The sequence below is a fragment of the Herpailurus yagouaroundi genome, unplaced genomic scaffold (assembly GCF_014898765.1).
Source record: "Herpailurus yagouaroundi ecotype Mexico unplaced genomic scaffold, PumYag 202, whole genome shotgun sequence".
NCBI classification, from domain to species: Eukaryota; Metazoa; Chordata; class Mammalia; order Carnivora; family Felidae; genus Herpailurus; species Herpailurus yagouaroundi.
In genome coordinates, this window is record NW_024412433.1 from 11,978,267 (window position 1) to 11,994,718 (window position 16,452).

The following is a 16,452-nucleotide window of genomic DNA, read 5'->3' on the forward strand; positions in this document are numbered from 1 at the left end:
CAGTTCAGGGCAGAGTTAAGTCCCTGCTAGTCAGGGCAGTGTACAAAGGGCTTCAGAAAATCCTCCTAATGCCTACTCTGTGTCTATTTTCTTTTTTAAAGATTTCTTTACTTGGGGGAGAGCGCACGTGGGGGAGAGAGGCACAGAGAGGGAGACAGAAGACCCAAAGCGGGTTCTTCCCTGACAGGCTAACAGTAGCAAGCCCGATGTGGGGCTTGAACTCATGAAACACGAGATCATGACCTGAGCCAAAGTCGGACACTTAACTGACGGAGCCACTCAGGTGCCCCTGTACTCTGCATCTTCAACCTGAACTGTGACAGGAGGCAGAGAGGCACAAGTCCCACGGCACTCTCAAGTGCTCTGGGACAGCCAGCATCATGCTGGTGTCAGTGCCCAGGGTCTGGAAAGTTCTCCCAATCACGGAGCGTGTAAAACCATAAATGGGGGAATTCAGTTCCCACTAAAACAGAGTAAAACCAGCCATGAAACAGAAGAATCTACTCAGCAGCACAGTGGATGCAATTATAAATGTGCCATCCATTCGACTTTTCCTTTCCAAGAATCCTGCAAAATCAACTTTATTCAGAATTCCTGGGTTTGCAGCTCTCAAAAATCTTTTCAAGTCATATCAGAAGCTGTAAAGAAAAGTAATAAATAGATTCTTAGAGTTCTGGTAACCCAATGAATGAAGGGAAGTGAATCCTAAAAGAGCATCGATACTTAGGTTTCTTGCTGACTGGGCACAAAGTAGTGGTGCCCCTGAGGAAAACGTGAATCTCCCACCCTGCCACTAAAGATCCTCGACGACACTCAAATCATTCAAAGTACATTTGAGATTGGTCACTGCACAGGGACACTTGGCAGAGGTCTGAAATTTTACAGCTTATATGTAAAAACACTTTGATGGAGGTTTCTCCGAATCAGAAAACAGTGCCAAAAATCTACATGAGTTGTAAAGAAACTCTCCTCAACTTTCAATAAAAAATTAATTTTGATGCACATGCTATTCCCTCTACAGAAATGCTATTGCCAAATTACTGTCATATGAACAAGAGATCAAAAGCACACAGCCAAACCTGGGGGGAAAATATTATAGAGGCATGCCAGGGAGTTAATAGAATATTATATTACTTTTATGGGTTTTATAATGTTTATAGTATTTGTTAGCTCTTTAAAATTTGTAAATTGTTGTGCTTTGGTTTCTCATTTAAAATTTTTACTTTTGTTTCCAAGTTTGTATTTTTTTTCTTAAAAAGAACCCACAAAACTGAATAGCTCAAACTCACAAAACTAAGATCTGCCCTAGACAGAACACTCATCTTCAATCCCTTGCCTTCGGTCTAACTGGGGGTCAACCCCACCTAATAAATGTAGAAGGAATGACAGAATTTGAAAACCACTCTTTACAGCTCCCCCTGAAATTGCCAATTCAGACAAGGGTCCTCATTGGCATATACTAAACCATAAGGTAGAAGGTTATTAACAAGTTATCTGCATGATATCCAATTATCACCTCACAGTTAGCTTTCCAATTGCGAAAGGATAGACGTATGTATCCTTACAATGGAGACTACCTTAATTAATCGATTGAACTTGGAATTCCTAGTGGCGGGACAATCAGGCATTATGTCCTTCCTGTCATGATGCAAGAAGATATTACACAGCCTTACGGCATCACGCCTATGAAGTATTCTTGCCAACAGCCCAGTTTAAGCTGAATGTAAAAACATTTGCACCTAACTTCCAGTTCACAGAAATGCAGAGGGGCTAGAGGAAGCAATTATATAACCCTACAAGTAAACACGCAGAGAAATCTAGAACTTGAAACAGTCTACAAAACCTTCACTAGTCTCTTTCACAATTTTTCCATGACAGTTACTTCTCAATGTCCTAGAAAAATATAAAGTAGAAGGACATCTTTAGAGTAAAAGGAACAAAGACATGTCATAAACAAATGTGTGAGCCTTAACCATATCCTAGTCATCTTTTATCTGCACTCCACCCACCCCAACCACCCCCCAAAAAAAACCACAGCAATTACAAAAGACACTTGAAAACTGGTGAATATCGGAATATAAACTAATTATTAGACAACATTGGGGAATTACTGTTGATTTTCTTCAATATGACAATAGTAATGTGGTTATATAAAAGAACAGATTTTTTTAGGAGACGCACGTTGACGTTTTTAAGGATGAAGTTACTCTGATGTTTGCAACTTACTTTCAAATGGGTTAGCAACTTTGCGTTTGAAACTTTTTACAATTAAACTGGAACAAGTAAAAAATGTATTACATCTTTTTTCTCTCAATCTAAGCAAGAAGTTTTTAGTGGAGGCAAAGTAATTATTCTCATCAACCATTAACAATGAAGCAGTACCCAAAGCCTAGGGGCTAATGTTTCAGAACTGCCATATTGTACTAAAAAATCTCCTAGGGTCCAAATGCAGTCATGACCTGCTTAATTTGTGTTTATGAGGAGCCCATGGGAATTTTTAGACTGCTAACTGCCATTCTGGTAGGAAAAGTCAGGTAGGAACAAGAGGTAGGGAACGGACGGAATTGAAGCAAACAAAATTTTGTTTGACTTCTTTTACTCATCTTTAGGAAGAAAAAGATTTCAAGTATGATTCCTTTCAGGGCCATTGCACCCTTCCAGCGACTGATGTCATAAAAAAAATGTTAAATCCTTTTATAACTTATAAAGACTTTCGCATAGATTATCTCTCTGACTGCTTAAAACAGACTTAGGAAACAGAGAAAGCAAGTAATATTCCCAATGGACAGATGAGGAAAATGAGGCTCAGAGAGGCCACATGATTCACCTGAGGTCGCACAGCTAGTTATGTCGGCCCGGGTCATTCACACATGACCACTGTCCTCTAGCACGGTCACTGAGTGGCTGTCTTACAAGGGGTAACGTTTGTTTCTCTGGAGCTTCAGTGTTTGGACTAAACAGCCTCAGGCTCATCATGAGAAACTGCAGAGGTTAGAGGTAACGCTTGGCATCAGACCCCCTTTCTTCCATTGACAGAAGGTGGAGGGGGTGGCAGGTGGGAAGGGGCAAGAGCCCAGTCTACAAGGAGGCAACCTCCTCAAGGAGTCTGCACACTTCCCTGCTGTGTCACCTCCAGAGCAGGGACACTTCTTCAAACACAGTCACCTAGCAGGGTCCCAGGCCACGCAAGGAAATGAAAAGACCATGTGAGGCAAAGCAGTCATGGAAACAAGGTACAAGCAAGTACTGTGAAAAGCAAAGGCACCAGCAAACGAGTGCTATTACTTCAATCCGCTGGTCAAGCCCAACCCCTCACAGTGCCTAATGGCTGGGTGTTTGGAGTGGCTTCCCTCCATAACACGCTGTAACTGGGGGAAATTACTAATTCCATGGCTTTCATAAAACACAGAGGTCCACCAAATGTTTGCTTGGCAGATTTTTTTTTCTCCCCAGAGGGCAGCTCATTAAGTCTGACAATAAAGCAGGCTTTGTTCTAAAGATTTACAGTGTTTTCCCAGTGCAAATTCTAATTGACAACCACTAGGAGAATAACAATGTAGAGCCAAGAGAGCTCTGGTTTCTTCCATTCTTCCAAGATCCATCTCAAAGAAGCACTCGCTTCTTAGTTTCCTGGACCAGTGTTTAGCTGGGTCTTTATTTAGACACCGGCATAAGCAGATGCTTGGGCATCAGAAGTAAGTTTATCATTCAAAGTAGTCAAATCTTAAAAACCAAAAAGATTTATTCTTTCCAGCTTCAAAGATAGGAAAATCTCATCTAATTCCCAGGCTCAGAATATTGGGTCCCTCCGTGCAGAATAAGCATGTTACCTAAAAATGGAACCATGCCTTTTCCATGGAAAGGGAGGGGGGGCCCTAAAAAAAAAATAAAGTGCATGATGATTGAGAAGTCTTCAGAAATGGTTGCATGAGAATATTAAAGGCACTGCTATTCAGTGGATCCATCATAGAATAAAAGTTCAAGTATCAGAGGGAGTAATTTCAATATGAATGTTGGGTGTTGTGGTCACAAACAACAGTCTCTCCTCCACACAGAGGACCAAGTCACATCAAGCAAGTCAGGGAGCTGTGAGTGACAAGGTATAGAGCGAGCGGGCTGTTCAGATAAGGGACAGACATTACTGGGCCCTTTTTCAAAGAAAACTTTGAAGATTTTGTTAGGCTTTCTTCATGGAACTGTCACGAGGTAACAATACAGTTGCAAATGAATGGTGCTCAGTGGTCACATCGCTGCCTTTTACGGACCAGCTGGCAATGGTTGCCCACGATGGAAAATTAGCATGAAAGAAGGAACTTCAGGTTACGGGGCTGACGCACAGCCCACAGAGAAAATTCCCAGATAAAGTACAACACCCAACACGGCCACACGAACCAAAAGCAAAATAAGACCCCTGTCTGAAACGAAAAGGAGAGAAAAAAAACTCCTCCTCACTTCTTCCTGAATTTCCCCCTTCTCCAAACAGCATCCAGGTCCCCATGGTAAAAATAAGCAAAAAAACCCCATGGGCTTCCAATAGCATATATAGATGAAGAGAAGTGAAACTGGTAGAAGATGTGGGAGAATAACACAATTCACCCTCTTTTTTCCTTTTTTTTTTTTTTTTAAGTTTCTTTATGTATTTTGAGAGAGAGGGACAGAGCTGGAGTGGGAGAGGGGCAGAGAGAGAGAATCTCAAGCAAGCTCCACACTGTCTCACAAAATGTGAGTTCAAGACCCGAGCCGAAACCAAGAGTCAGATGCTTAACTGACTGAGCCACCCAGGTGCCCCTCACCCTCCTTTTTCTAAGCAAAAACAGGGAAAGGAACCAAAGTGGGAACGCGCAGCACCCCAGGCAGGATCACCAGACCAGGAGTCGGGAGGTCCTAACTCTTATTATGCTAGTGTCTACCATGAGCTGTTTTAAAAAGCACCTTAACCTCCTGACTTTTCTTGTCCTCATCTGAAAAGGAAAGGATGCATCTTAATCAGCGGTTCTTAAACTGTATTCCTTGGAGCCCTCAGGTGCTATGGAGGTACCTCTAAGGCAACCACAGCAACACGGGGGTACAGCAAAAGGAATGGGGCCCCGTGCTTCCTCTCAACCCTAAACCATTCACAGTTGATCCATTTTATATACTGAGTAAAGTTGTGAGTAAAGTCTTTCGTTTAAAGAGTTCTAGTACCAAGAAGTTGTGAGTAAGGACTATTTGTTTTGTTTTGTTTTAAGAGTTCTATTACCGGGGCACCTGGGTGGCGCAGTCGGTTAAGCGTCCAACTTCAGCCAGGTCATGATCTTGCGGTCCGGGAGTTCGAGCCCCGTGTCAGGCTCTGGGCTGATGGCTCAGAGCCTGGAGCCTGTTTCCGATTCTGTGTCTCCCTCTCTCTCTGCCCCTCCCCCGTTCATGCTCTGTCTCTCTCTGTCCCCAAAATAAATAAACGTTGAAAAAAAAAAAGATTAAAAAAAAAAAAAAAGAGTTCTATTACCAAGGCACTTCACAAGAAAAATGGCTTAACACGTCTTGTGGACCAACTGAACCAACACATCTTGTGATTTTTATCTTTATAATTATGTGGTCTCTATGTGCCTTTTTGCATTACTATTAGAATCAATGCACATTAATGTTGATCCTTCCAATCTGTATATCAGGTTCTCTTATTCTTACTTCCAGAGCAAGGAAACTGAAACTCAGATAGGACAAGTTCACCAAAAGTCACAGGACTCATAGTGGACAGGACTCAAACTCAGGAATGTCTGATGTGAAATGAGTCAGCTCAACGCTGCCCTTAAAGAATCAACTTTGCTGTAAAGAAACCACTGGTTACCTCATTATTATTGTAATTCTTTCTCCATGGAACATCAGGTTCTTCATTTGTATATTCTGAGAATAAACACTTACCCTGGCGAGATGAAATGAATAGCCACAAGTTCTGCCCAACAAGCAAATCTGTTGGGTACAGGAAAGCCCAAAACGTTGGCAAAGCCTCCAGGGCAATAATGGTTGTTAAGAACTTTCAAAGCAAACAAAACTCCTAGAAGAGAATAAAGAGCATACAAATATCAACAATCCAAATGTGGAGACAATCAACATTTACAAAGAAAATGAACTGAATGTAAAAATGATTATTTGACTATATCCAACTTCTTGCTTTGAAACACACTCTATTCTTTACAAGTCAACCCAGCTTTTGGTAGAAAGACAACGTTCAAAATGTTCAAGGCAATTGTTCTTCTGATGTTTCCTAACACAGAAGGTCGTGGTGACTTTCAGCATGCTAGAAAATATATAACGCATAAAATGGGAATAAAATACTTGAAATGGTACTAAATGCCACTGAATTGTTCACTTCAGAATCGTTAATTTTAAGCTATGTGATTTTTCAACTCAATAAAAAAAAATAGCAGTAATGTGTATATCTGGAACCTCTATGGAAAGATGTGTTGAGGGCAGGACATGTTTCCTTTCTTCTCCCACAACTGGTTGCATGAGGATGTATCTTAGAGGGAAGGGGGATGGATGGCAGGGAGGGTAGAGAAAAGAGTTAGATTTCCTTCTGTTGCAGGACTCTTTCCCTCCTCCCCTTCACATTCTAATTCTTAGAACACCTACTTTAAGCCCCAATGGCAATTTCAGTCCTATGAGATACATATAGAGTGACTATCATAGTTGTTAAAACATGGCACGCATGTCATGGTAGGGTGTGGTGCATTTTAATGAAGTCATTGAGAGGCATACTCAATGTTTGAGAGAACTCCTTATCACAGGTACACCAGCGAGTCTCTCCTTGGCCCCACCATGATGGAGCAAGTACATGTTTCTAGAACTACATCTCCTAACAAAACTACCTTTGAGCAGACCCTGGTCCAAACACATTGTCCAAGAGTGAATGAGGCAGTTAATCAGTGAATGATTAACATAGATTAATAGCAAGATCTATGTCCCTCCTGTGCTCCAATCATCCTTCTCTCCCAAATCCAAGCCCCGGCAATCTTTAGCCACTCAGAATTCAGTTCCCTCGCCAAATAGGGACCCACATTTCATAAAATGGCAACAGCCACACCTCTCTGTCTTCATGCACGCTACTTTAGAAATCTATCTGCCTTACCTGAGAAACCTACAGCACAGTTCCTTCTGAAGACAGGTTCATTCATAAATTCTGCAAGAGCAAATTCCAACAACAGGTACACCACCCCGGTGAGTAGCGAGAATGTGACGATGACATAGGCAAACCATTTACTTCCCAGTCTCCTTTCCAGATTGATTCCTTTCCATAGCATGGATGCCATATTGAAATACAAATGCCAATCGTCTGCATGGTGAAAAGGAGAAAGCAGTAGGCGCTGCCAGTCTTTCTGCTGGTAACACGTCTCCACACTAAGGCAGGAGCCCAACAGTGGCTTCAGAGGACTCAAGAAGAACCAGATGTTGACAGCCAAAGTTGCTAGGGTGACAGGTGGAATATTGTTGACCCCAACATGGAAGATTTGAGAAAGGAGCAGAATAAGTCCAGTATTAATTCCTCTTGATCTCCGCTGCATGGTTAGATATCAACCCAGTGATGGGAAAATGTGGTCAGGTTTTAGGCATCTGGGAAGATATACAGGGAGCTGAACCTAAAACATAAAATAAAATGCACATGAAAATCCACTAATTAAGACTTAATGCACCAATAAGACATACTCATTTGAAGATGAGCTTACGTTATATATACATATACGTACATATGTATATATATATATGTATATGTATAAATATACATATATGTGTGTGTGTATATATATATATATACACATATATATACATATATATATATGCATATATATCTCACACCTCCTGTCTGACAGAAACATTTATTATCAATGTCTTCCAGACCAACATCCAGGATGCTAGCTGATGTCCTCCCTCATCTTACATTCTAAAACAGAACATTTCACCCAAATCCCAATGGACCAGTTAATGGATGGGTATGCTTTCTGTGACAAATATGCCATGAAAATATGACTTGTCTTCCTTATAAATAAACTTGCAACCTAATAAAAAAAATCCTAAAAGATAGTATGTAAATATTTAATAACGATTTCTACTCAGAATGCTGAGCAAGATTCTTTACCACCTTAATTTTTTTAAAGAAATATTCAATTTTGATATATTCAATAAAGTCTGCCCAAAAGTTTTTATTTTTTATTTATTTACTTATTTATTTATTTAGCCCCAAAGTTTTTAAACTTCCACTGGCAGGTTTTAAAATGCAATCATTTACTATCCCCTACTCCATATTGTCAGTTATCAACTGCTAGGATGCTTTATCTTCACAAAAACTTCTGCTTTTTTAAAGTTTCTTGCTATGTGCCAAATCCTAGATTCAAATGGTCACTGTCTTTAAAGAGGTCACCTTCTACTAAGAAGTAAGCCAACAATTGCCATACTATATTTTAAGCTCAGTGACAGAGGAAGCCCAAACTCGAGGTGGTAACAGGACTGTGGTCTTAATGGAGTAAAACAGAGGTAGCAACAAGACAGAGCACCAAGTTCAGCACTACGTCTCCACCCCCTGAACCTGGGCTGGCCTTGTGACTTCCTCTGGCTGGTAGATCGCAAACAAAAGGACACTAATTCTGAATGTAGCCCTCGAGATGACTGACAGGCTTCTGCTTTCTCTTGAACCCCCCTGAAGCAACCAAGTGGCCAAGTCTGGGCTAGCCTGCTGGATGAGGGAAGACACAAGCTCCAGGCACCCTTATGGCCCTGACCACTAGCCAGCTAATGCCCCTGAAGCAAAGCTGTCTAGCTGACCAGCAGCTGACCACAGACAAGACATGAATCCAGCACAGCCCGGCCTAATTTGCTGACCCACAGAACAATGAGCTAAATAAATCATACTGTAACTTCACCAAGTGTTAGACTGGTATGTTACATAGCAATTACTCACCAATACTGAAGGGATTTCCTTTGGTGAGGGACTAGCTTAGGCTTAAGGGAAGAAGTTAGTAAAGAAAGAGCCACAGACTAAAGACGCAAAAGATAAGAACTTAAGTCCTTGGAGGGAATAGCCTCGTCCATCATAACAGGAAGAAAGAAGAAAAATGTCAGTTGCAGATAAGGGTAAATAGGCAGGTTGGGGCCAGGATGCTGCAAAAGTTCTCATCTAGTGGTTTTTACTCTATGGAGGTTCTTGGGCTCCCAACCAAATACATGACTTACTCTGATACCCTAAAGATTCTCATTCAGACAGAACGTTGGAAGGTACATGGGCTTCGGGCTAAAAACGGGTACAATTCTACTTTATAAGCTTTGTGACCTAGAGCAAATTACTTTAAAACTCTCTGAACTTTACTTTCTTCACTTTAAATTAGGAATGATAATACCTCCCTCCCAGGATTACTGTAATACCTCTGGAAAGCAGCAGATGTCGAATACACAGTAGACACATTTTTTTAAAAAAAAATTTTTTTTTTCAACGTTTATTTATTTTTGGGACAGAGAGAGACAGAGCATGAACTGGGGAGGGGCAGAGAGAGAGGGAGACACAGAATCGGAAACAGGCTCCAGGCTCTGAGCCATCAGCCCAGAGCCTGACGCGGGGCTCGAACTCACGGACCGCGAGATGGTGACCGGGCTGAGGTCGGACGCTTAACCGACTGCGCCACCCAGGCGCCCCAATTACTGTAGCATCTTAATAAGGTGCAAATGTACTCCCTATCCTCCTCCCACATGGATTCTAGGAAATGACCCAGAAAAAATTACGCTTGTGTGCATGCATGTGTGTATGTGTATACCCGCATTATTAGCACAACCCAAGGTTCTTTATTGCTATGGGCTTATTAACATAGTTCAATACCATTCTCATGAACTACAGAACTTAATAAAATTTCAACTGAAGATCAGCTCCTGGGTTATTTTAGAGAAACAGTCTATATTTTTCACATTGACATTCAAGTCGACTTTCAAATCTCCAACTACTGTGACTTTTTTTTGCAACTTTCCCTAAATAATTTTAATATCAAACCTCAATACCTATAAAAGGAGCAATGGAAAAATACAGCCTTAAACATTAAGTAATCGGCTTATAAGAAATCACAAAACGAACCCTTCAATCTCAATATAAAGAGTGCCCTGTGATGCCAGGTTGTGCACAGGAGGAAATCAAAACTAATTATGTCTTTGCTTAAGAAAAATTCCCCCTTGGGGCGCCTGGGTGGCTCAGTTGGTTAGGCATCCAACTTTGACTCAGGTTATGATCTCATGGTTCATGAGTTCGAGCCCTGCATCAGGCTCTCTGCTGTCAGCACCAGGCCCACTGTGGATCCTCTGTCCCCCCTTCTCTCTCTGCCCCTCCCCTGCTCTCTTTCTCTCAGTCAAAAAAAAAATTAATAAAAGTATAAAAAATAAAAATAAAATAAAGAATATTAGAAAAATAAAAATAAAGAATAAAAATGTAAAAAAAAAAAGAAAGAAAACTCCCCCCCCCTTGACTCCTTGACTGGAATCATTAGTGATGAGGAATATGAACAAAAAGACAATGGAATTTCCCCAATCTCATATCACACTGTGCACTCAGGCTCATATTACACTTGCTTGACTTCTGCCCAAATCCAAAGGTCCCTTTCCATCCGTGTCCCTTCTCACCACCATCTCCAGCTGGTGACGCCTCCTGCCTCCTGGACACTGTGCTCTCCTGTACCGCCACCCCTCCTTCCAATCCCCCTTCCTCTGCTTTTCCCTTTTCCTCTATCCTTGCTCTTTTGCACATGCTCATGGAACTCCATTCCCATGGTTTCTAAGATCCTTTCTGTCATTTTGATTCCCTAAATTTATATTCTGAAGCCTGGATTTTTCAGTACGTTTCAGGATCATAATCTTACAGGAAGAATACAGCCTGTCTGATCTCTTGGTTTCTGAAAACTGAATTACCCCTCCTTCGCACAAAATGTCTACTTAGCCATTTCTTCTGTCCCTCATTGATTTAATAAACATCAAGTGCCAAAAGCATGCCAGTCTCTATGCCAGGCAGTAGAGGTACAGCAAAGGACGCAACACTTATAATCTCAGCCTCTACATAATCCGTTTCTATTTGCTGAAAGAAATAAAAATATTGGCTGTAGAAAATCAAAGGATGACTAAAATGGTGTGGTTCACACCCGCAACAAACGTATACTTAATGCGAAGGCAGATTATAACCACAGCCGATGTGAGATGTGCAGAATATATATTTGAGTCCCACATTTCCAAATAAAGGCCTCTAGAATACCAGTGTGGGTAGAATTAGAAGTCAGGGGTTTTATGTAGCAAAGATAAATGGGCATATTTCATACCAACTCTATGGCCCACTTTCCTTCCGCATAAAGCTATCGAGTCAGCCTTACGAAGTAAGGGATGCAGCCTGTAACATGGTAACAGAAAATCCACATGGTCCATGTGAAGATCAAATCTATAACCTGACCTTGTGGGCCAGGCAGGCACAGTTCTAGGAATACCAAAGGGAAGAGATCACAGTAAGTGAGCACTGACCATAAATGAATGTTGTTTTCTCCTGCTCATCTAATACATAAAAATCTTCAGACTGAGGAACTATAACAGACCACAGAGGCATGATGGGTTACAGCGACTCGTCTATAAGCTGGAAACCAGTTCAGCGTGTTTGGTTGGGGAAGTGATTCATTTATTCTAACTTGTACCCAGACCATAAAGCAGTTACCACAGCCCAAGGAAGAGCAGGCTAGTCCCTGCACTCCCCCCACCTCAAACCCGTCTTTCCCCACATGGTCAACCTGCCCCCCTGCTGAACACTGGATCATCCCTTCTAATTCTGCTTCCATATTCATCATCTCAGGACACAGAATTTCCTGCTCCCCAGCTGTTCAAGTCAGAGATGTAGGAAACATCCTTGACCCGCCTTCGCTCCCATCAATCCCCGACCTCCACATCCCATCCACCACACGTAGTTGATTCTTCCACAGTGGGTGTCAATCTACTTCTTTCTAGCTCTTGAGCCCTAGTCCGATCTAAGCCACAATCATACCTTGCCTGGATTACAACAAACTCCCTAACTGGGTTCTCCGCTTATCCTCATACCCACCAACTGTTTTCCACCACCACCCACAGTAATCCCTATAAAACCGAAGTTGGATTCCCCCGCAATGGCTTCTCATGAAAGTCAGAATAAAGTCCAAACGCCTAACCACAACCACGCGGTGCTGTGACAAACAGGACCCCGCCTACCTCTCTGGTCTCTTCCCCAGTCACTGTGCTCCCATACCAGGAGCTCCACGGTTGCAGCAGAAATGGCCCAGGGCAGAATTACCTTATCTGTTCTGATCACCACCGAATACCCAGAGTCTGGCAGAGTGACTGGCATAGAGTTAGTGCTTAATCAGTTATGTGCCCAAGGACTCCACATGCAATAAGTAAGACTGACTGAAAAGGCTATAATCGGTTCATTTCTAAGTATTTTTCCTACAAACTGGAACCACCTTCCCCACAGAACTATGCATATGAATCCATTTACATTTTAGCTCCAGAACAGTGTTTACAGCATTTATCTTAACTTTATAGAAATAAGCCTCTGATCCATTTAAAATGTATTAATAGGTTGTTTTGCCAGGACTATTTGATTAAAAAAACGGCATTTGAATTATGTAGTCATACACACTAGACAGCACTATATCAAAGTTGTGACGGAGAGAAATGGAGGGCTTCTTGGAATACTGAAAGGAAAATTAGCCATATTTACTTTTAATGAGAAATTAAATATTAAACAGGTATGTAATAAGAAAAACTAAGTGGCTAGAACAAACAAAAGAAAGTGAATTCGTAACTTGGGAAACCAATGTGTCTCAAGGGGCAGAGAGAGGGGTTTTATAAAAAGGGGAAAAACTAATTACAGTGATTTTCAATTCTACTTACAAAGCAGAAAGTATTTGATCATTACCATTTACTACGGTGGTATAGGTCTCAATTTTCAGTTAAAATGTTCTAGAAGAATTCAGAACCCTGAAGCTGCAAGAATAAACAGCAGTTAGAAATTACATTCCCAATTTGGCATCTGACGGTAACAGTGCTGATCCACTGACAGCTGATGGACATTTGGGTTGTGTCCGCTTCTTGACTCTAAGGATTAATGTTGCTACGAATGTTCATGTGTCTTTTTTTCTTTTTTTTTTTTTTTTTTTTTTTGGTAGGCACACATGTTTTCAGTTCACTTAGATATACACCTAGGGGTGGAATTGCTGGGTCACATGGTAGCTCTATGTGTAACTTTTTGAGGAACTGGTAAAGTGTTTTCCACATTTCTGTACCATTTTACATTCCCTCCAGCAGCGTATGAGGGTTCCAATTTCTCCACGTTCTCAACCATACTTGTTTTTATCCACCTTTCTCACTACAGCCATCTGAGTGAGTGTGAGGTGGCACTTAGACTTCCCTAATGACTAAGGACATTGAGCAAATGCCTAAATTTTCATTGCTTAAAATGTAATATAAACACATGCTGATAGGCACACATAACCATACAGACAAGCTCACGCCCTCTCCGTCCTCTCTCTCTCTGTCTCTGTCTCTCTCTCCCCTCTCTTTGTTTCTTCCTCTCCGCACCTCTCTCTCCCTCCAAGAAACAGTTTAACAACCTCAGGTCAAAAGAAAGCTTCAGAAAGAAAGATGGAACCACAAAGAAATTGTTTTGGTTACACTGCCAAGATTTAAAAATATATACATTTTTTTTAATGTTTTTATTTTTGAGACAGGGAGAGACAGAGCGCCAGTGGGGGAGGAGCAGGGGGACACAGAATCCAAAGCAGGCTCCAGGCTCTGAGCTGTCCGAACGGAGCCCTACGCAGGGCTCAAACACCTGAGCCAAACACTGTGAGATCATGACCTGAGCCAAAGTCAGATGCCCAACTGACTGAGCCACCCAGGTGCCCCTACAACGCCAAGATTTTAGCACCGCGGTCCCCCTGGATGTATCGTGTTGAGAGTGAATGTGACTGACTGTACTTCACTAGCAGGGGCCTGGCTCAGGCACTCATGTGACAATAAATATTGCAAAACTGTTAATATGTTTTATTGCTTCAAACGAAGCAAAACTGTTATGGAAATAGCAGATTATGTTAAACATAAGCACTTCCTCTGCTTTTTAAATTACGAGAGATGGACAACAAATTAGTGCATCATAAATACCACACTAAGCTGGTCAAAATACACACAAAACACAATGCATTTTTTTCTTATTTGGTTTTAGTACAATCTACTTTCTCTAGGAATGAACTGAACTAAACCATTTCTTCTCACCCCTCGAAGCCTCTCAGGAATCCTATCATTCATGGCTTTTCTAATCCAAACATAAGAAATTATTTTCTCTACTTCTTCCTAGAAGGCCAATCGATGGTAACATTTTAGTCTGGCACAAAATAATAAAATTCTTTGGTCATCCAATAAAACTTCATAATTAGCATAATTTTATTTTCCCTAAAAGGTATTAGCTTCCTTAGGTCCCAAGAGAACCAAATTACAAAATGCACATTTCCAAAACATTTTTGAAAATAAGAGAATGGTATAGTGTAACATGTATTTTTGCATTTAGTGAAAGACAAGAATTTATTAACTAAGTGCTTGCAAAGTAATTTGTTTCCTCTTTCCAAATATATGAATACATTTCAAAAAGCCTATACAGCTTAGAGGCAATATATGGTTTTTAAATGCAATACACAGTTGCATGAATAACATGTAAATTATGCTTTTAAAACTTAATACTTAGGGGCTCTTGGATGGTTTAGTCGGCTGAGCTTCTGACTTCAGCTCAGCTCATGGTCTCACACTTCGTGGGTTCAAGCCCCATATCAGGCTCTGTGCTGACAGCTCAGAGCCTGGAGCCTGCTTCGGATTCTGTGTCTCCCTCTCTCTCTCTCTGCCTCTCCCCTTCTCGTGCTCTGTCTCACTCAAAAATAAATAAACGTTAGGAAAAAAATTTAACTTAATACTTAAATATTAAATGTAATAGCAGATGGTATGGCTTTCACACCTTACACCGTATTCAATTTACCAGAATAATCATCTATCTGAGCTGATCAGTAAATGGGGAGTCTTGGGGGTACAGGGTAGAATCTTTCTTATAGTACCATAATTGTTTAATGGTAAGTGGAATATAAATGACAAATTTTTCTGGCCACCTGGATCTGTTAACTGGCTTCCTGAGTCACAATAAATCAGGCCAAAGAATCAGAGTAGGATTCTCTATTTTCTTATTTTTAAAAATTTTTTTTTCACGTTTATTTATTTTGAGAGAGAGAGGGGGCACGCACAAATAGGGGAGGGGCAGAAAGAGAGGGAGAGACAGAGAACCCCAAGTAGGCTCCGCATTGTCAGCAGAGAGCCTAATGTGGGGCTTGATCTCACAAACGGTGAGCTGAAGTCAAGAGTTGGATGCTTAGCCGACTGAGCCACCCAGGCGCCCCTCTTGTTTCATATTAAAGCCAGAGCAATCCAAAGAGATGAAAACAGTCAAGTGAATGAAAACTGACTTCATGAATAAAAAATGAACACTGAAATCAAATTATATTAAGAAGGTAACGGGGATCTAGTCATGAACATGTGACGCTCTCAGTAATTAAGTTTCATTCATGGAAACACCTACAACTTGGTCTCTGTTCCAGAAAAAACTGGGAATTGAAAGCACAATTCCTCTTTTGAGGGCTTCTGAGACCTCCATTTATTCCATGGTTCTCCAACCTCATATGCTCCATCTTTACAACCACCTGAGAAATTGTCTTACCTAGTTCTATACAACCATTACACTATCTCCCAAATGCCAACTGGCTAAAATGTTTTCATTTTAAGCTACCAGACATTGGGTTTTTATGACAAGATCTCCTCCTCCCTCTTTTTCCCCATCTACCACCTCTCCAAATGAAAACAAATATAAGATTGCTCACATCTTAATGAGATAATGCCCAACTGTTGTTTATACTAGCCTGCCTTAAGTATCAGTATCATTCAAGTGGAAGGCAGAATCCCTGATCCCTGAGGGGGATGGGATTGAAGACCACTAGAATAACACAAGAAGCAACAGAATATTCCAGACAAGTGAGGAACCATTAATAAAGGCATATACTATGTGGTAACAGACCTGACCAAAAGTCAAGCCCTTCTCACTGGGCACTCTTCCCCTGATTCACTTATATAATGACTGACTAGATTTACTGAAAATCCAGTCTTATCATGTTATTCCCTGCCCCCAATCCATCATGTTCTCTACTACATCATCCTAAGACTGAAGAGTATCATAGTTAATAAAATGGAATCTGAAGCCTAATGGTCTGGGTTCAAATCCTGACTCAACTGATTGGAATTTTATGATCTTGTTCAAATTCTCAGTCTGTGCCTAAGTTCCCTCATTTATAAAATGCATACAAAATACTACTAAGACTTGCCTCATAGACTTGCTAATGTCCATAAACCATG

At 41.1% G+C, this 16,452-nt stretch overlaps 1 protein-coding gene across 13 annotated transcripts in view; it reads right to left on the reverse strand.

Annotated features, from left to right (window-relative positions):
* RHBDD1 (rhomboid domain containing 1) overlaps nucleotides 1-16,452 on the reverse strand; it is a 137,940-nt gene that overhangs the window by 102,412 nt on the left and 19,076 nt on the right. For 11 of the 13 annotated variants that reach the window (XR_005783237.1, XM_040450847.1, XM_040450851.1 and 8 more), the window contains 2 exons: nucleotides 7,106-7,613; nucleotides 5,899-6,031 (listed from right to left, as the gene is read on the reverse strand). Coding sequence is in view for 12 of the 13 variants with exons in the window: in XM_040450847.1 (XP_040306781.1) it covers nucleotides 5,899-6,031; nucleotides 7,106-7,538 (566 nt within the window). In the remaining variant the exon portion in view is untranslated. Of the gene's footprint in view, nucleotides 1-5,898; nucleotides 6,032-7,105; nucleotides 7,614-11,312; nucleotides 11,495-12,928; nucleotides 13,097-16,452 lie in introns of those variants that run through there. The other 2 variants (XM_040450846.1, XM_040450845.1) reach the window with 2 other exon arrangements.